The sequence below is a fragment of the Rhamphochromis longiceps genome, linkage group LG14 (assembly GCF_057381845.1).
Source record: "Rhamphochromis longiceps isolate RC_006_pf linkage group LG14, R_longiceps_female_GT1.1, whole genome shotgun sequence".
Classification (NCBI taxonomy): Eukaryota; Metazoa; Chordata; class Actinopteri; order Cichliformes; family Cichlidae; genus Rhamphochromis; species Rhamphochromis longiceps.
Window position 1 is genome coordinate 19,646,579 of NC_140570.1, and position 21,867 is coordinate 19,668,445.

General features: G+C 38.9%; 1 protein-coding gene across 3 annotated transcripts in view; it reads right to left on the reverse strand.

The window, feature by feature from the left end:
- Window positions 1-21,867, reverse strand: part of pdgfd (platelet derived growth factor d) — a 57,017-nt gene that overhangs the window by 18,167 nt on the left and 16,983 nt on the right. For 2 of the 3 annotated variants that reach the window (XM_085380455.1, XM_085380454.1), the window contains 2 exons: window positions 8,081-8,291; window positions 4,985-5,162 (listed from right to left, as the gene is read on the reverse strand). In XM_085380455.1, the coding sequence (XP_085236581.1) occupies window positions 4,985-5,162; window positions 8,081-8,291 (389 nt within the window). The remainder of the gene's footprint in view (window positions 1-4,984; window positions 5,163-8,080; window positions 8,292-21,867) is intronic. The other variant, XM_085380456.1, reaches the window with a different exon arrangement.

Consider the following 21,867-nt stretch of genomic DNA (forward strand, 5'->3'; position numbering starts at 1 on the left):
TGATTAAATAATCCAAATTCACTACCAAACTCATCAGGTCCAGAGGATATTTCTTTCTCTAAAGTTCTCATATTGGATTAAACACCTTTTTTCTGGAAATGGGAGCATTAAGAGCAGATTGCTGCTATGTTCATATGGTGGGAAGAACTTATTCACTAAAACAGATTTTGAATTGTAGCACTATTTTGTTGCTACAATTCAGTCCAGAGTGTACACCACCTCTTGCCCAGTGACAGCTGGAATAGGTCCCAAACCCTCAGTGACTGTGAATTGGATTAGTAGATCAAAAATGGATGAAAAGATGGATGCTTCACAAATGTTTAAGTCACGCTTTATCAGAAAATCCTGCTTTGTTTTTCAGCACCGTATTTTTTTTATAACATTAGACAAGCCTAAGTGATTAACATAAAAGCAGGCCAGGTCATTATCTTCAGATTAACTGATTAAAGTTCTGCAATGTGCCCTGAACAATATATGTTAGCAGATCTAAATAAGATTCTTTGTAAATATCACGTGAATAAAGCAGAGAAGAGGAAGTAAAAGTCAGGAGAAAAGTTTCAATTCTACAGGACACACAGAGAGGAGAATCTCATTTTCCAACAACAAAGTAATGCTAATCATGGAAGCAACGTTAATATTTCAAGGCACTCTACCACATTTTCTAATGTTGAGAGGATGCAGTCTTATTTACAGTAGCAGCCCAGGGCGGGACATCAGGGAGCTGCCCTTTTCAACCTCCATTTTGTACAGTTGGACAGTGGAGCAGCTGAGGATTAAGTGAGCAGTAGATGGTGAGGAGGGAGAGAGCATTTTTCTGTCGACTTTTACCCTGCATGAGCAGCTATCGCCCTCACAGCCAGAGGACATTTAAGTTAGAAGTTAAGTCACACTGACCACATTTTATGCTGTCTCATCTATGTTTGAGTCGTGAGCTAATGTTCAGCTTAGAGAACTGACAAGACTTACTGTTACAGTTCCTTGTTTAATTTGTATTTATTTATTTCTCTTGTTTTTTGTAATACATATTCAACCAGAAACTAATGCAGTTATTCCTGCAGCTGTGTCAATGGAGGTTTGGTTTGTGGATCAGTGGCAGGAAATTTTAGTCCATGGACCCCACACGGCCTGTTTAGATCTCAAGTGATTAAAACTCTTCACGAAAGATTATACATAACAAACAGGTGATGTCTTGTCCGAGAAGCCTCGAGGGAAATAAGTGCAATTCCAACAACACGTCTCAGATTTTCCACATTCAGTATTTTGTTTACCAGAAAAGCTATTGTTGCAAAGCAAATTAACATGGGCAAAGCTCTTTGGCTTTACCACCTGGCTTCTGTGTGGCATGGCAACCCACAGGTAATGCCTTTGTCAGCAATGATGACTCACACCTCTGACTCAAATGAAATTTGCAGTTCAAAAAACCCACTCACTTTTACTGCAATTTTTCTACTTGGCAAAAACATTCAGTGGGCCAGATTGGACCCTCTGGTGTCACTCCTGATCTAGGAATAATTCAGGCTCGTACTTAATGGATTACAGGAGTTTAGTCAGTATGCAAAACATATGTCCTGTCATATGACTCTATGCAGTGGCTCCTTACTGTTTCTGTAGGATTTAAAAGGGTAAGTAGCAGCCAGGTGCTGATAATCAAATGCACTTGATTAACGGATTATCAGCAAGTCTGAGCACCTCGATAAAAGCAGACGTTTTAGCAACTTGGTGGTCTGAAGCATTTAGATGTGTGCTACAAGAAAATTTAGCCCAAGGTTGGACCATCCTATGTTCAGAGAAACTCCCAAAAATCAAAGAGTTGCATCTGAGACTCTGTTAGCATAAGAGAAAACCAAAATAGAGCTCTTAGGCCATAACGCCCAGCACTACGTTTGGTGAAAACCAAACCCAGCATATTAACTGCACAAACACCTCATAACAACTGTCAACAAAGTGGTGGAGGGGTGATGACTTCAACTGGTTTTGCAGCCACATGACCCAGGCACCATGCAGCCACTGAGTTGACTCTAAACCCCTCTGTATACCAAATTACTCTAGAGTCAGATGTGAGGCCATCTGAAAGCTAAAGCTTGGTCTCAATTGGGTTATGTACCAGGACAATGATCCCAAGCATGGCTGAAAAGAAAAGACACAAAGTTTTGCAACTGATACTCTCTGTGCTTGACGTACCTGCACTTACTAGGAACACTACGAAAAACAATGAAAAAAAGAAAAAGAAAATCAATAATATTCTTACAAACATAAACAAAGAAAAGCTTCCCTTCACAGTAAATAGATGGCATATTCAGATGCTCAAAGACATTTTTGGGGCCTTTATAAAAAGATTCTCTTGTACAATGAAATGCACCCTTTGCTTCATGTAATTCTGCAGTGCAGGTGGTGAGTAACACCAGTTTAAAACAATGTTTTAGGAGGAAACAGTGACTGACATGAATAACAAGTTAGACCTCTGACTGCAGTGATGCCTACAGGGTTTTATTTGTCTGTCTCTCGTTTGGGTGGTTTAGCAGATGTGAAATAAAGACACACATACTCACACACTCGCATATCAACTGAAATTTGACCCAAATGATGGAATTGCACTCACAATTGCTGTTTCAATTTTAAGAATAGAGTAGAAATACATTTCCATGTACTTCTGTTTATATCTAGCCACATAAATACCCCCATTGGACAAACATTAGCAAGATATCCAACTTTTTTTTGACTTGTGCTATTTTGTGCAGCACTACCTCATTTAGATCAGCATTTGACATACTGATGGTTCAAATAAGCACCAGAAAGCTAGTTTAAAGAAGGAGAACATGAAGCCTAACTAATTAATGAGCAGCCATATAGGCTCATTATGAGCAGCGATGTGCCATTTTTCCCACATGTCACTGTTTAAGAATTTTCATTTAGCTTTAAAGAACACATTTTTCTTGGGTTCATATTGTGACGTACACACAAGCAGAATTGCAAGTGAGTTTGCAGCAATCTACTTCGATAGATCTGTAAACCCAAGATGTGGCAATGGATCAACACCAAATATTCAGCTAAATTTATGCTAAAGCTAAAGCTATGGTTCGTTATCCTTCCACAACTCCTCCAAAGTAGTCACACTTATGGAGGACTGAGTCTGCTGCTCTGCTTGCATGCAGCTTGGCCAAAGTTGGGTCTTCGTATCTAAGACATTAGGACCAAGGAAGGCTTTTTATCAAACAAACTGAGATTAAAGTAGGTTTGGATATAAAGTGTTTTAGGTGTCAACACAGCAAGAATTTAACTTTTTTTCTTTGTTTGCTTCCTTGTGTGACTCTGCTTTACCTTCCCCCAATTATACCGACTGTTTCACTTTCCCTAATGTTTTTCTTTTATCTAATCCACCTTAGTCCACTTCATATAACTTACTTCTTCACAAGAGTCTCTCTCTCTCTCTTTGTCTCTCTCAGTTCAGGTTGTTTTAGTCATTAGCTGACATGCCGATACCATCTCAGACACCTGTTCTCTCCTTCCACTGCTGCTTCTCCTCGTTCTCTGCCTGCCTCTCCCTGCCTCTCACTTCCTCCTTTCCTCCCTCTGCCTCTTCTCCTCCTCCTTCTTATCTGTTCGGCAGGTCTGGAGAGAACAAATTAGACCTGCTAAATTAAGCCACACACAAAGCTCCAGTCTAGCTGGAGGGAAACTGTGTTTATGTGTGCGTGTGTGTGTGTGTGTGTGTGTGTGTGTGTGTGTGTGTGTGTGTGTGTGTGTGTGTGTGTGTGAAAGACGGAAAGAGACAAACACACACTCAAACATGGGAGCGCTTTGAAAAATGGGTAAAACTGATTAAATGAGATAAGCCTCTGGAGCTGGATTCTGCTTTAAATGTACAGAGGGGTGATTATTTGACCAGAGGAGAAATAACAAAGACTGAGGAGGGAGGGATGGCAGCGAAATGCAATGAGAGTCTGAGAGGGAGAGATAAGAGAGCAGTTTGTGGTTTACGCCAGTGGTAGGAAGTAAGTAGATACATTTAGGCAAGTGCTCTATTATGAAGTGCTTTTACTTCATTGTCATTACATTAGGTTGAATGACATTGCTGTGTAGTGTTTGCAGTCGAGGTAGTTAAGGGCTAATTTAACCTAAACACCCTATACAGTTTATGGAGAGTACAAACTGTAATAACAGCAAGAGTAAATAAAAGTAATATGAAAATGGCACTAGGAAAGGGAAGGATCTTCAATAAATACGATATCTATCTTTTCCTCTCTCTGCCCGCTAAGACCTTTATTCCTTCTGTGTTCACACCACTTTTTTCTCTCTCTTTTTTCTCAGATAATAAGCAGTGCCACCAGTTCAACCCTGTCTGTGATGCTGTGTCTCTTCCTCTCTCTGTCATAAATGAGGAAGTCTGGGAACATCTTTAAATGTCTGTGCGTCTCTCCACTGATCTTTCTCTTCCCCTTTCCCCTCTGATAATAGGGTGGGTGAACATTTCATATCGGATTCCCTCACTTTCTTCTTTCCTCTTGCCGACAGAATGACAAAGCTAATCTCCTTATCAATTTGTTTGACAGCCTTTGAGAGAACATGTTGTCATCTTTTCCCCCCAACCGTCCTGCCCTCCTTCACCTATCCCTTCATCTCTCCTCTTTTGTTGAATGGACATGTGAGAAAAGCACGGTTGGCTTACACATGTTGGCAGTCTACTGACAGCGTTACAAGATCCTGTGTTTTTTCTGTTGCTCCTGACTCTCCTATCTATTTATCTCCATCTCATGCCTTTTCTTTATTGCCGCCACAAGTAAAATGGTCAAAGAGGCATTTTACCTAGGGCACTGCTGTGGTACTGAGTCTGACACTGATCGGATTTAAAAACAAAAACACACTTGAATGAAGGACTTTATGTTGTGTTTCAAATAACAGCCAATAATTCGTCATCAGCCGTGTGTGTGTGTGTGTGTGCGTGTGTGTATGTGTGTGTGTGTGTGTGTGTGTGTGTGCCCCTTACCAGTGGTGAGTAGTAGATTTTAAATCCTGGCCTTGCAACAAAGTAATCATCAGACTTGAAGGTGACTTTGAGCTTGTTGGTTTTCGAGTTTAGACTGGGTGGTGCCTTCTGCCCGCACCACCGACCCCAAATTATAGTGCTGGTCTCCGATTGGTCCTCCACTTCAACAAAGTCATACCTGCAGTGTGAGTGAGAGCAACATAGAGGTATGTTAATACGTAGGAAATAAGAGAGACTGGCTGAGGATTAAAACTGTACACACACACAAAAAACTATGTTCAAGTTAAGCACAAGTACCGGTAGTTAGATTTTTGGTGCTTTTTTGCACATTATTTCTGGAAATAAAAAACGTATTCTTGCTAAGGTCATGATTAAGCAGCCAGAGAGCTGGAAAACAGTAAACAGCCATCACAGTTTATAAACCAATTTATCTTCATATAATATTCTTGTATTTTCTCCTGCAGGGACGAGGATTACTACTGTCAAAATTTCAGTTAACTCCTGGCCTCTGTCAACACTTTCCTGCTGAGTTTATCAGCTCAGTCACTCGTTTTGAGTCATACTGAATAAATAAATAAGTCTATTTTGTAAATCTTGACTGTATTATGTTTTTGAAATTAGGATTATTTAGTGGTATGAAACTAAAGATTGACTTACGATCAATCACAAGAATGTGCAGTTTTATAGTCAAACGTGTTATTCCTCGTCACATCTAGGTTTTTCTAACCAAGATGACGATGACAGAAACGCTCATGTCAAGGCTTCGAACTGGGACTGGGTTACGGTAGCTACGTCCATCTTTTATACTGTTACATCAGAATTTCTGTAACTTGTTTTTTATAAAGATGAACAAATAAAGATGATTCTGATTCTGTTCATTTTAAATAACATGCTATGACAATAGCCAAAATAAATATGCCCAAAGATTAAAAAACAAAGCTAATTATTCGCTGCAATGCTAAAAGTTCAGTGATTTGTGGCAGAATTGATGCTCCATTTTTGCTAGCACAGCACACGTGGCCACAATAACAATTATGTCACTTCTAAGGTTTTGCATATAAGGACATTAAAAATGATCAACTCCTTACCAGGACTTAGAATTAGATAAATACAACCTGAGACTAACAAAAAACTTGACATATCACATCATGTCATTATTTATTTTATAAAAACTAAACCAAAATGCTGAAGCAATGTGTGAAAACAAAACACCTCCTGATTCAGTCGTTATAGCCAGGAACCCTGGCTCACTCTTGCTTCAGTTCATTAAGATTTGTGGGCATTTGTTTATGCACAGCTCCTTTAAGGTTCTTCCACAGTCTTCAGTCGGGTTAAGGTCTGGAGTTTGCCCTGCTGTATTACCCAATTGTGGACAAGCTTTAGCTGTCAGACAGATGGCCTCACATTTCGGTATATAGAACTCATGATTGACTCCGTGATTGCGAGTTGGCCAGATCCTAGGGCTGCAGTAGTTGTAGTGATGGTCATCTCCAATTTGGTTCATCAGTCAAAAGGACATTGTTTGGTAAGTCTTGTGGTTGTTCAAGTGCTAACCCTGTTTAGAGAGAAGAGGCTTTCTCCTGACAAACCTTTCAAACAAGTCATAGTTGGCAGTCTTTTGCTGTCATGTGTCTGCAGAGTCTGAGATATAGCTTTTTGGTTTTCGCTGTAGTTTGAGGATTTAAAAGTCTGACCTTGGCATGAATTTGATGGGACATTCACTCCTGGAACGACTGGCAACTATCTCGAATGTTTTCCACTTGGGAATAATCTTTCTCACTGTAGAATGATGGACTATAAATTGTTTGGAAATGACCATATAAACCTTCCTAGACTGAAAGGCAGCAGTACCTGTAAGGTCACTGCTGATGTCTTTCCTCCTTGACTTTTCGTTAACACACACCTAGATGCTCCGGACCTACAAGCTGCCGTTTTTCACTCACTGCTTCTACATGTTAGCTTAGTTTATGTTAAATACATTTTTAAGTCCTTCAAATGACCAGCTATTTTTTTTTATTTATCATATCCTGATATATGACTGTCTATATGACATCACCATGGCTATAACTAGCCTCACGGGCAAAGCTAGACTTTGAATATTTTCATGACATAAAGGCTGATGAAGCAATTTTAAACGAGTCACTGACGCCAACCATGAAATTCTGTTCCAATTTTGTGCCAATCTCACAAACAGCTGGTAGATAGATGGCTAGACTGAACGCAGAGCATAACAAATAACACCAACTTTGGAATAAAGCCTAATTTTTCTTTATGGACACTTCCACCACTGTAATGGTTCAGGTAACTTTTAGGGTTATGAGGCACTTTGAGTAATCAGACTTGTTATGATAGAAGTTTATGATGAGTTCTCAGCCAAGCAGACCATCACCATAAACTGCATGATGATAAGCCCACAAAGATACACACACATAATCAATATGACAAACAAGATTTGAAAGACTGGGCAAAGCTCTCTCTCCTTCTTACTACCTTTTCAATTGTCTCCTCCTCCTCTCAACCCCCCCCCCCCCCCCGCTGCTCCCCCTTGTCTTTTCAGGAAAGTGCTTACAAAGATGGCTGAGTTGCATATGGGGATTAAAAAGTCTATTTTCTCCCTGCAGCCCTCAAGGACAAACTTCTTATAGTTCTTGCCAAGAAAGCAAACTTCAGCTATCCATCTCTCCTACAGTGATTCCAGCACCTTATACCTTTTAATATTATTTTCTCTCAGTTCATTTAAATTCCAATTTATTGTGGAGCCATGTGACTACAGTACCAAATAATTCACACATATTTTACCGTTGCTATTGTTCAGACTCGAGGCTTTTACACAATACACTTTCCTGTCCTCCCTGTCACACTTCTCCATCAGTCTATCTCCTGCTCGGGTTTCTAAATCACTCTTCCTTCATCTGATGTTTCTCCTTTACAGCTGCTCAGAAATGATCAGTGTTCTTTCTTCTTTTTGTTCACTGCCTTAATCCTTGTTTCCGGTATTCTACTTTTTCTACTACTCTTGTCTTTTTTTTCCTGAATGGCTTTCACGTCGCCCTCCTTACTTCTCTAGATCGCGTGCTGTATTGTGTCAAGTTTTACCTGCACATTCCATTCTCAGCCTCCTCCAGTCCAAAGTGTCCGTCAAACTCCAGGTGTATGCGGCTCCCTGGTGGTGACAGCAGTTTCCATGACAACAGCAGGTTGCGAGGGTAAGCGTTGGGATAGCGTGGGCTGTGGATGACTCCACCCTGTGGCGTTACTGTGATGTTTTCCTCCTTGCGGTACAAGTCTGTGGTGAGGCGATTGCTGTCTGTTAGTGGTTACAGCTAATCAGTTAGTTAGTCAATTTAATAATAGAAGAAGAAGCAAAGCAGATTGTTCACAGATGCAATTTCACACCCAAGAGAAAAACTTTTTTAGACGTCGGCACCCACAAAGACGTGCAAAAGAGGAGCGCAAAACATATAAACAACAGCTCATACAGAAACAATCCTCAGCAAAGGACGAAAGACTAATTTAAATAAGAGCGTGCCGAGCACACATATTGAAATGGATCACGTAGATTTGTTTGGGTTTATCTTTATCTTTGTTTTCTAAGTGAGACTGCGGTAGTTACCCAGCAGGCCATTTCACAGTTCGAAACTTCTCCCCACTCTTTGTATCTGAAATCTTTAAACAGCCGTCTCCATACTGCAGTTTTATCTACTAATCAGCCCACATATATACTATTACCCAAAGACTAGCCAACTATAATACATCAAATGTCTGTCTGCCCGCGATTTTCTCATACATGATAAACAGACCACACTTCAGTGGGCAGACTTAGCACATGGGTACGTCTTAATATTGTGACATCATCATGTTGTTGAGAAACCACCTGCTGATGGCAAAAGTGAACCATCTTTACCATTTTTGCATCCTATTAACCCTTTTTACAAGCAATGCATCATTTTGATGTCAAGATATTTTATGTCTACAAAACCTAATTATGACATATGCTCATACTGCGCTACGCTAATACTGATCAGTTGACAGTGGAGGCCGTTTAGCGCAGCAAACTCATCATCATGTTCAAGGAACCAGTAAAAGATCATCTGAGTTTTGTGACATGATGCATTATTCTGCTGAAAACAGCCAAATGAACATGGTATACTGTGGTCATACAGTGGTGCACATGGTCAGGACATGATAATTAAACAGTGCTCAGTTAGTACTAAAGGGCCCAAAGTGTGCCAAGAAAATATTATTCCAACAAGATGAACTTCAGGAGGTTGTTTCAACCATTTCTACAAATGCTTTGAGTTCCATGTAAGGTGGAACTTAATACTTAATACTGTGGACTTAATAAATGTCTAACAAGTGTACAATGAGTGTGTATAATATAACATGTGGGTTTTAGTATGAAAAAAGTCTGATATCTTTCAGATAGGGCAAAGACTTGGTTGTGTTTCTATCAAACATGTATTTATATACTGGTGTCCATCAAATAACAATATTATTGTCTGACCTTTTCACACCGATTACATTTGAATATTTCAGTTCAAGGAAACATTTGTCACTAACTAAATTTGGCTTGCTATTATTATTCTGCAGAAAAGGTCAAAAAATATTCACATGCATTCCCTGAAGGTCATGAATATCAACAATAACTGGTCCCCCACCAAAATCATTCAGAATAATTCTCTTGGAACCAAGAGTCATTGCTAGTTTTGGTAGCCGGAGACCGAACCGTCAGGGTCTCTGCCCTGGTAGCCATGATGCGAACGCTGTACCGGTCTGTCGTGGTGAAGAGAGAACTGAGCGTAAAAGCAAAGCGCTCAATTTCCCGGTCGGTCTACATCCCTACCCTCACCTATGATCACGATCTCTGGATAGTGACAGAAAGAATGAGATCGTGGACACAAGCAAAAATTAGCTTTCTCCAAAGGGTGGCTGGCCTCTCCCTTAGAGATAAGGCGAGGAGTTCAGACAATCGGTAGAGGCTCAGAGTAGAGATGTTGCTCCTCCACATCGAAAGGAACCAGTTGGGGTGGTTCGGTATCTGAGTAAGCTGCCTCCTGGGCGCCTTCTAGGTGAGGAGTATTATCTGTGTGAACACATCAATCTATTGTAACAAAAATACTTAAAGTATCTGGAAGAAATATTCTTGCTTCATGTTTATATATAGGTAACAAGTTTATATGTACAGAAGCTGTATGGGTAGGTTCTAAAGTTATGCTTTAAGTAAAACGGCTGCTCATTGGTGGTGAACATGAAATTACAACCACTCAAAATGCTGCCACAACTAATCAATGCAATCATAAATCTATTTTTGACATTTGATAACAATAATCATTCATTGGCCTCACAAATCTAAATCTATTCCCGAGCTCCTGAAAATTCAAGAGGGGAAAAAAAAAGCTCTTACACACACACTCCCTAAGGTCAGGCTGTGTGCTGAAGTAGGCTGACAGGGCTGTATTTTGTGAGTGGTGTGTGTTTTTTAGAGCACTGAATGCATAATCAAGGCACAGCCTGCACCCCTGGGAGTTGATGGTGATGATGAAGCTTTGGCTTCCTCCTCCTCCACTTCACTCTGAGCTTCTCTTAATTCCTCCTCTTGCTCAGCCCCGTCTTTACCTTTCACCTCCTCTCTGTGTTTCTCTTCTCTACAGTGCTGCAGTTCCGCCTCAGTCACCGGTCATTCTGCTCTTTTCAACAGTCTGCTAATTCCGGCTCCAACAGTTAACACAGCACTCCAGTGTGTATCATGGGCAGCGGGCATTAATGCAGCATGTACTTCTAGTCTGGAGCATGTGTGTAAATGTGACTGCATGTGTGTGCTGGGGCACAATTGTATTTGTAATGAAATTCTTCCACTTTGCTGATCAGAAGCCTGGCTGTGTAAGTCCACTCAGTCAAAAGAAGTGCTTATATGTGAGGAACTCTAACCTAACTATATCCCTGGTGAACAGAGTATGTCTGTTTCTGTTCTTTTCATAAAGAATTTGCATTAAATCTCATGTGACTGCAAGTGGTCGCAAGCACAGCGTGTGCATTGCTTACAATGTCCAATACATATAACCGTAAATACACGTTAGCGCCACTTTTTATCACACCATGAAGCATCTGTCTACTGAAATACATCAAGAGATAGAAGTCAGTGCTTCTGACCATGAAATAATCCAGCACATAATTGCTGTAAAACCACAACCCAATTAATGCACCCATCCATTAATGCAGCTGTCCATGCGCACAGGTATGAGTCTATCTGTGTGCAAGAAGAGGGCAGACACTAAAATGAGGAAATATGCAAATGTGCTTGAAAAGCAGTGAGCTCTTCTGGATGATGTTCTGCAGTCACATCATGACCTTAATATAAATCATGCAGTGATGTTAGTGACACTGTTGCAAATTAATGCAAATGATACAGTGATTAGAAAGGAAATTTCTATTAAAGATCCAGTCCACAGAATCAACAGTGGGAGAAACTAACTGGTGCAATTTATCAGACTGCTGAGGATTTTCGGTAAATGGCTCACACGGACTAAGCAGAATCCGGAAACCAGCAGACATATCAGCGGGCACAGATGGATATGCAGTGCAGTCTGGAAATATTAGGACAGGGACAGATTTAGCTCAGGTTTTCACAGGTTTGTACTTATATTTAAAATTTTCATTTTCATTTTCTGATAAGATTAACTTCAATCTGTTTCCACGGTGAGGTAGCTTTGTTCAGTGTAGGTTCTATTATTATTATTATTATTATTATTATTATTATTTAAAATATCAATATTAATAATTTAATTAGTGATTATGGCTATAGGAATGTGAATGTATATAGGGCTCTTTGTGTTAGTCCTGCGATGGACTAACACATCTGCCATTAATTATTATTATTCCTTGCTGTTGTTATTTCTATTTTTGCAAGACATAAGCCTCAGTCACATTATAACTTATTGATTATAGGATCTTTAATCTAAACTAGTCATATAATTTATATGAAATGAAATTGGGCATGTGTATTTGACAGGAAGTCAACATTCTGCAGTCACAGAAAATGATATTGTGCTGATAATATCACTGTCTGACTCAAATCCTACATTTAGCCACCCCCTCCAACCCCCACCATCTTGCTCACACACACAAACACGCACGCACATTGTCGTCTGCTCCACACTCACAAACTCACCACACAGTCACGCAGCATCATTGTCACAGTTATTTAAGTGTCAGATCAGGAGTCTGAGAGTTTAATTGGCAGTCAGTTTCTGTGTGTGTTAATCATTTTGCGAGGACCTACAACCTGCTACTTTATGGGTCTGTGTCTTCCTTATGAGACAAAAAAACAAGTACCTTAAATTTAAATCCTTCCCTTTCGAGATGAAGAGCTCTTTATAAAGTTGGCTTTAGATTAGGGTTTGTCGTAAAGCATTAGCGTTTTGATAAGGTTAGGGTACGTTTCTATCAGATGAATGGAAGTTAATGCAATGTCCTCTGAAGTCATGGATACATGGCTGTGTGTGTTTATGGATGTGGCAGGTTACAAGAAAAAGGTTCAGACTATACATGTGTGTATTTGGATGCATGCATGTCTTGAAGGATGTATGTGGTTAATTTTTCCCTAATTAAATTTAACTCTCCCACATCCAGTGTCAGAGTGTAATGTTCTCCATGGTGCTGAAATCTATTTCTGATCCCAGTGCCAATCACACTCTAATCACCAGCAACATGATGCATCACAGAAGGAAAAATAGCTCTTTAGAGAAGTTGCTCGGAGTTGTTGAAGCTAAGATATGAAACTTTTATATTTCTCTCTTAATTAAAATCAGATTTTGGTGAAGTCACAGGTGTGCAAAGAGTAAATATTAAAAAAGTAAATCTATTTTTTAGTTTAAGTGTCTGTTCTGTGTGAAGCAAACTCTGTTTTTCTTGAGTGACAGTTTACATACTGTATGATGAATTCCCACACAGAGACACAGTCCCAGAGGACATTACCTATAACAAGGCGACCCCATTTCTTACATCTGCCATCCCCTGTCTAACATATCCTGTCTGACTTTCATCTCCTAACAATGAATTCTCATAACTTTCACACACAAACACACACATATACAAGAGAGCAGGACACACGTAATGGATTCACTTTCAGCTGTGAAAAACTACCCAGAGATTGCTGTTTTCATTCAAGGTGGCATTACTCTTTTTAATAAAAAAAAAGCAGGTGTTTATTTTTGATGTGCTTCACGATTATTAACTAAGTATTTACGCCTGTTTCAAAAATCACAGTTAAGTATTTAATGGACAGGTCAAAATACTTTTTTTTGGGGAAAATGTGCTTTACTTGCTTTCTATCGGAGAGTTAAGATGACATAGTGATACACTGTCTGTTAAAACTACAGCCAGCAGCTGATTAGTTTATTGACAGCAGAGAGAAACAGCTAGTCTGGAAAAGGTAATATATGCATCACTTCAATTTGCTGAAGCATCTCACCTTGGTGTCTAGAAAAACATAAAAAGATAAGAATAAAACTGTGTGTAGAATTGAGTAATGCTAGCCCTGGACTATTTCTGGACTGAGTACGCAAACAGAGCAAGGATATTATAACGACAGCACCATGAAAGCACTCAATGATCAGTTTAGACAGATGTGCCTCAAAAAGTATAGCAAAGGAAACACTAACAATAAACCATTCAGTATGTTGCGTAGTACTTTGTATGCAGCACTTTGGCCAACTGTATTCATACGGTGACAAAAATACTTGTCATAGTATGAATAAAAAATATGATCTTTCAAATATTAGCTTAAAAAACCCCCAAAATATTTTGACGACAGACCCATCTGCGTTATCTGCTGAGTTGTTTATTCATCTGTGTTTGGTAACAGAGTGTACTGCCCATTAACAGCAAAACTGCTGATAAACACAACGAGCATGTGTAAATGTGTGCGTCTGTGTATTCGTTTTTATCATTAGTTGTTTATGTGTATGCAATAGGTTTATATGGGCATATCTGTTAGGAACTGGGGTATATATGGGTCACTGTTTCTGTGTTTGTGTACATGTGAGTGTTTATTGGTTGTGGATGTGAGAGCTGCACTTACATGCTCAGAGTATTTCCACCCATGAGAAATAACCAAAGCCTTTTCCATCTGGCTAAATGCTCATCTGGCTAAATGTGTGTATATATATATATATATACACACACACACACACACACACACACACACACACACACACACACACACACACACACACACACACACACATATATATATATATGTGTGTGTGTGTGTGTGTGTGTGTGTATGTGTGTGTGTGTGTGTGTGCTTCACTGTAATGCTTATGCAGGCTCATTGTTTTACCACTTTCTCATGACAAATCAGCTGTAAACATGCCCCTTTGTTTCTCTGTCATGCCAGTGCATGCCAAGGGGTGTCAGCTTTGGTCAGCATCAGTTCTTACCCCACATATCTACTCCCTCTTGGCTTCTTCTCTTTGCTCATTTCTGCACCATCTCTGTTTCACTCTGTTTCTAATCACGATGAATCACTTTTTCCTTGTTTCCCTAGTAATAGATGCCTAATGTAAAGTCTTAAATTTAACATTTAATAATATTTCATGAATCGTGACCAGGTCGAACCTCTGGTGTATGTAGTTAAAAAAAAACAACTATAATTAATCAGTATATTACATCTTTTTCTGATATTTTACATTTTCTTTACAATTATTACTGGCCTACATTAATTTGTGCCATTTTCTTTTATTCAAATTGATGCATGCCCTCTGCATTCATTGTCAAAGTGTGTGGTGTTGGGATATTTGTGTGGACTGATTGCACTATGAAGGAGGCAAAGACAAACGGCTCTTAGTCGAGGCAGATTGCCGCCCCTCCCAGAGCCTGGTTCTGCCGGAGGTTTCGTTCTGTTAAAAGGGAGTTTTTCCTTCCCACTGTCCCCAAAGTGCTTCCTCATGAAGGGGTCATATGATTGTTGGGTTTTACTCTATATCTATTATTGTAGGGTCTACCTTACAATATAAAGTGCCTTGAGGTGACTGTTGTTGAATTGAATTGAATTGACTGAGAGAAAAGACGGCAATCATTTGATATAACTTGTGAGATGATCAAGAATGAAAATATGTGTTTAATAGAAGGGTGTATGGGACTGCATAGTGTTAACCAGCCCACATGGAAATGCATGTGCCAAGGCAAATGTAGTGTGGACACTACATTTATTATCTCACACAAAACAGAGCTTCTGCCATATTTGTAAGCAATCAAGTCGTGGTTAGAAAGTATATCGACCAGCTTTAGATGTACTGCGTATTAAAAACCACCAAAGAATATGTGCATTAATATATATAAGAATATTTGCATTTAAAGTGCTTTAAAAGTTACCAAGGAGTTAAGAGGTTCGGTTCAGTCACTACAGAATTAAAAAACTAGAAATAGATGATCATAAAAAAGTCACACTTGCACAGCTTTTCCTAAGGGTAAAAGACCAAAAAATGTTTGTACCAAGCTGCAAACATGTCGGCTATTTTAAGTGTAGTGTCTTACTTTGTAATGACATAAAAATAAATTTATAATGCAGTAATGCCAGTATTGCAATACTGTTTTTACTGTTGTAACTATTGTTACGATGTCTGCAAAATGGGCAGATGGGAAAAATAACATGCCCTTTTTCCTTCACACTTGCTAATGCAAACTTCAGTGAAGGAGGAAAATAGAGGAGCATTCTACAACATTTGAGGAGTGGAGAAATTATTTTTATTTCTAAAAAAGGACGAGAACATGAAGTGCAAACTGTGCCCAGGTCAGACAGAGCAACCTGCTGCTGATATCACAACACTGACTCTTCTGAAGCGTCTACAAAGACAACACACTAATACAAAATTAGTAGTGAAGAATCTAGAGTGATATTAAAGATAAGTACCGGTATGCTGACCCCATCACGCAGCCTGTGTGATCTTCAGCAGGTAACCAAGCAGCAGTGATGAGCAGACAGGCCCATAACCTCGTATTTCTACCCTGACCTGTATCTATAAAAGAATCACTGTGAAGTGCTCTTTGGGCTTCATAACTTACTTAAAGACTTAAAGAAAGATCCCGTTTGTCCTCATTATGATAAGGTTTGCTGATGAACTGATGTTCATGTTATTGGCCTAATATAGCTGAGTTTTCTTCTTTTTTTGTACTTTTTTTTATTGTTTCTGAAAAGGACTTTGTAAAGTTATATATATATATATATAAACTTTATTATTATTATCATTAACTGGTAACTAGTAATGTAAGAGTAATGTCCAATGTAGAGTCAACAATTACTTTGTCAAATGAGTAATTTAGTAATGTCATGCATCACTTAAAAACAAAAAAACTAAAGTAATACAATGTTGTAATATATTATTTTGAGTAACAGCCTCAACACATATGGGTACTGGTTCCCTTAAAGCAGGTTTCAAGCTGCAATTTTTACACCACATTGGCTTCATTTTTAAGGCCCACAGGTTAATGCTTATATTTAACATGAGCTACATCTACTTGCTGGAAAACAGGGGAAAATATCTTGAGATATACTCGCTTACGATGTAGTTACACGCTGCGGAAGACGACTAAACATCTCTTGCAACAACCTGTCATTCAACTGCTTCCCTGTGACTTTGCTCAAAACTATGTACAATACCTGCCAGATCATCATACTTTCATTTTGATTCTTTTCAGGTAAAAAGTGAGGCAAATACTTCGTCTGGACTATAAATGTGTGCAACACACTAACGTTTGACTTTTGAAACATTTGCTAAGAAAACTCTTAGTTGCTAGGCAACATTATCAGGCAGAACTTTGTATTTCAAAGCTTTTGGTGCCTGAGTCATATCAGTGTCAGGGCTGTAAATACATTGATTTACATGCATATTTAACTTTTCACATGCAAACATCACGCTCTCACTCTTTTTTTCAGATTCCTGCAGGTAAAACTACAGTGTGTATCAGATCCATCCATTTTTCTTGTCACTTGTGAAAATGCTTATCATGACCAAGCTTATCATGACCAAACCGACAGGGCACTTATCCTTATAACCCCCTGCCTGGGGGCAATTCCAAAACACTGTCGGGTGTTCGCCTCTCTCCATTCTCCACTCGCAGCAGTAGTTACACCCACTGTGAGTGTCTGTGTGGGTGGATGTTTTCAGGGTGACAGCATGAGTATTTGAAACAGAGCATAAGAAAGAGTTTGTGAGTTGTAGGGTGGATTTAGAAGTTTTTTTTTTTTTTTTTTTTCATTTCAGGGAATGTGCACGTGTGAATATGTGTGAGAAAGAGTTTCGTGGCCCTTTGAAGCTGAAACAAAGGCGTGTCCTGTGACACGGACAGATGAGGTTAGACAAACAGATGTGAACAAATTATTGTTAACTGAGCTAGAAAACTCTTTGTGGACATCCTTGCAGGGAAAGACGGTAGGGTGGGGAAGAGAAAGATATGGGATGCAAAACAATAAGAGAGATGGAGTAGAGATGAAAAAATCTGGAATGGGTGTGAGAAAAACTGGGAAACTCTGGGATGTTGAGAAAAACAAGAGTAAAAGAGGAAACGATGGTCAGGACAAAAAAGGAAAGATGGAGCAGTGGCCACGACTACTGTGCAGCGAAAACAACAAGAGAAGCCCCAAGATATCTCAACACATGAAAACTGTGTAAGTTACACAAAAGAGCATATCTGAGTTGGGCTCATAAATATGCAAAAAATTTATTATTATGTGTGCATATATATATGACTCTGTGTGTATGTTTGTGTAAGTGTTCCACTTGCTTTGTTGTGATGTGCACAGATTTGTGCAAATTCATCATTACCTTGTTTTTTTTCCCATCTATTTCAAAGGCATAAACAAAGACAAAACATCAATGCAAAGCCATGACTCGCAACGCATTTAAATTTCCTTTGGTACTGGAGCTTTTTAGCTGGCCCTCACATCTTCACCAGTGAGTTTCAATGATCCTTTTAGGCCTTTGATTAGCATTAGCATCCACTTAACTTTTCCAAGAGGCTCTCAGGCATCTATGACTCAACACCTGTTGATGAGGGCAAATTAGTCTAATGGATACAAAGAAAAGGGACAAACAGCTCTCAATGATTTGTGCCTGAGTGAGTGGAAATCAGGGATTAAGTCTGAGTTGAAAAGATAATATGTTAAAATGTCTTAATGATGTTTATTGATATGTATGATAAAGGATGTTAAGTATTATACACAAACCAAAAAAGTCATCATATAACCCAGTATTCTGTGGATGACACTTTTAAGGATAAAGTTTGGTGTTTTGGCATTAAGGGTACCCACCTGACGGAAACTCCAATCTAAAAGATCACTCTGTAAAGTTGCCTTAAAGAGAAGGGAGTCCTAAGCTGATTTTGTTTTTTGGGGGGTTTTTTGTTTTGTTTTCCAGGCTGAAGACCTTTTTATTTCTTCTTTAACACTAGAACCACCAACATGTCATTTTGACCCACTGGGATTTTAAAGTCATGTTAACATTGTTAAAAACCTTGTAACTCTGTTAAAATCAAATCCACCATCTCATAACTTTTACTAAATCAGACTTATTTACCAAATTCTGAATTTTGGGGTGTCTGGAAGAAAACAATTATGACAGATTTTACCTAGAATCACCGCGGACGTCATTTTGACCTGATAGAAATGAATCTAAAACCACTACTGCAGGATTTCCAAGCAATATGATTGTTGCTATAACATTAGTCAAAGCTAGGTGAATATGATTGATTAAAAAAATAAACAGGGGACTGTAGTTGTTTTTTATGCCTTCCGACAGGGTCAAACTGACTGCCCTCCAGTTCTAGTGTTAAAATAAAGCCCATCAACTGATATTACGTGACTTTTTTCTAAAATGGTCTTTTGTAAAACCACTGATAATGTTTTTGACTACATAGAAATCAATGTTAAATGCTGTGCTCAAGAAAAAATAAGAATTGTTTACACATTTGGATACGTGGAGAACTGGGTACATTGCTGGCTGTGCAGAGCAGCAGGGGAGCTATAGTTGAACTGAGCAGAGAGTCCAGGGTGTGGAAAACTAATATGAACTAATAATAAAGGAAATCTGAAGCAGGGCAGCCTGACGGACATGTGTCAGGCCTGAGGAGCAGAACTGAGGAGGGCTGCAGACTAAAGCAGAGCAGAGGGAACAGTGGATGAGAGAGAGACCTCAGGTCTGGTGATCAGGAGATAGATGTGGATGATAAACCTCTTCTGTTCTGCTTTTACAAAAAAAATTTTCTTTTATATTTTGTTGTATCCAACTGTGAGATCAATTTTAAAATGTAGGCAGTGAGCTGTTCAACCTGTCTAACAGTGAACTTGTTGTTTTTTATGCCTTCTGCACAATTAATCAAATTTTAATCTCCATCGTGATTTTGGCTTCCCACAATAAAAGGAACATAACTGACTGATACTGAAAATGTGTGCTCCGCCAATTGAACACAAAGTCAATCAAGCGCTCCCTAAATCACCGTGCCGATCACATCTTCTCTGGGTAGCTTTAGGTTTCCTGGACTCGCCTGGCCAAGTCAAACTACATTAGGAGACAGACTTAAAGCAAAACTCTAACATCTGGCAAAGCAGAGGGCAAAAAAAAGTTTGTCCCTGAAAGTGGAGCATCATCAGTTGTTTGGAAATACTTTGTGATGTTAACCAAAGCACTGCAAAGGCAACTTATTCAACCATCTAAAAAGCACACCATAAAAAGTATAATCAGTGAAGGACTAGAAAAACAATGCGGTGTTTGTTGCTAAGGTGAATCATCAAACATCAACTCACACATCCATAAATGTGAGTCTGTACAGCCCATTGGTGTATTCTTGTAGCTCACAAAGATGCAGTGAAATCACCAACACAATCACATACTGTTTGTTCAAAGATATGTGTCCACTAAACTCGGACAGTAACGATTGCTTCAGGAGAATGGCCAACATGCCCCTAATGCACTTTTTCTAAAGCAGCAGAAACCAGCGCTGTACACAAAATAAATGAAAAATGTGGAGGGATCTCACAGCTGTGGAGTGCTTTGCTACAGTGTTATTCACATCCATCAAGAATGAAAGACTTTATATTTTATTTCTACTAGATCAGGTCAGGTGACTAAACATGTTATTTCCCAGCAAAGATTTTTTAATTAACAGGAGTGGAGCACAATGTGAAGGTGAAAAGATTGCCCGTGGAATCGATTTTGAATGAGGTTTTTGTGTAATTCTTTTAAACACATCATCTAAAATTGATTTTAAACTCTTCTACAATAAATGAATTATTAGGATGTATAAGGTTTTGAGTTTTTTGTTGTACCCTTTGTTTATCAGTGGATTCTAAAATGCTTTCACCTTTACAATCTCTAAATAAAACACCCATTTCTGTACAAGAGTCAAAGCCAGCTGCTGGGCATGCTTATGTCTTTTGCGATGTCCAGGACATTACTGAGAAACTTTTATGACACATTGATGGCTTCTGCAATCATTTATGTAGTTGTCTGCTGGGGTGGCAGCACAGAGAGGAGGAGGAAATGACTTTGTAGACTGGTAAAGAGGGCCACCTCTGTCCTGGCCAGTCTCCTAAACTGAGGAGGTGGGTGAAAGGAGGATCTCAGCCAAGTTAATTTCCATTATGAACAACACCTCTCACCTGCTACATGAGACTGCAGTGGCCCTAAACAGCTCCGTGCAGCCAGCATGTAGTACCAAGCCCTATCATAGGTACTTCATTCCAGTCGGACGGTACAATACATGCTTGCTAAAATATACATGTTTCACTTCAACTGCACTTTATGCATATAAAAAATCTCTGTGTATGTAGGTTACTGCATGTATGAGTTTATCTGTGCACTGCTTTTCTTATTTATTTTTCTTATTTATTTTTCTAATATATCTCTAATTTGCTTTGTTGTACTGTGTGCTGCTGTAACATGTAGGAAATCTTACTTATAATTAGAGCTGGGCGATATGAGATTTTTTCATATCACAATATGTTTTTTTCATTTCAGGCGATAACGATATCTATCACGATATAAGCCAAATAACTATATTTGTAAGATTTAAATGTGCTGTTGCTCACAAGTAAAATGTGAAATAATCAGCAGCTTGTTTTTAAATATTTATTTCCCATAATAAGTTCAACAGGGTAGATGTACTTAAGGAACATGAGACTTTTTCAGATAAATAAAGGCAAATATTGCAAACTACACAAAAGGCAGCCGCTAAAGCGTTTAAGTTTCAAAATAGAACAAACAAAACAGACTAAATTGTCAATTCCACTTAGAAACAAAATATTAATTCTAAAAATAAATCTTAGTTTGTTTTACAGAAGAACAGACACAATTGACTAACTTTTGTCAATATCAAATAAACTGAGAACTAAAAGGAAATTCTCAATCTCTCCTTGTTGTATAGCTTAGCTTTTCAAACAGTTTTAACAGTTACTTTAGTCTGACAAAAGCCGAATGACGAATTAGCGCTTCCAGTCAGAGACTGAGGCTACGTCCACACGTACACGGGTATTTTTGAAAACTGAGATTTTCGGTTTTCGTTTTAAAAAATAATCCCGTTCACACGTAAAGGCAGAAATGAAGGAAAACGCTGCTATGAACATGCCAAAGCAGCAGGTGGCGCTAGATTCCTAACCGTGCAGAAATGTTGGCCAATCAGAAGTCTAGAAGCCTCGGTGGGAAAAAGTAAACAAAGCTGCGGCATAGAAGCAGAACCGAGTCGTATGTGTGGACGGACAGTAACTGTGTGTATATGTAAGCATTTAAACACTGCAGAGAGTAGAATTAACAGTAACAGTATTGTAGAAATTCATCTCACTGAAACAATAAGTGGCGCACAGTGTGACGCATGCACCAGTTTATTGTATT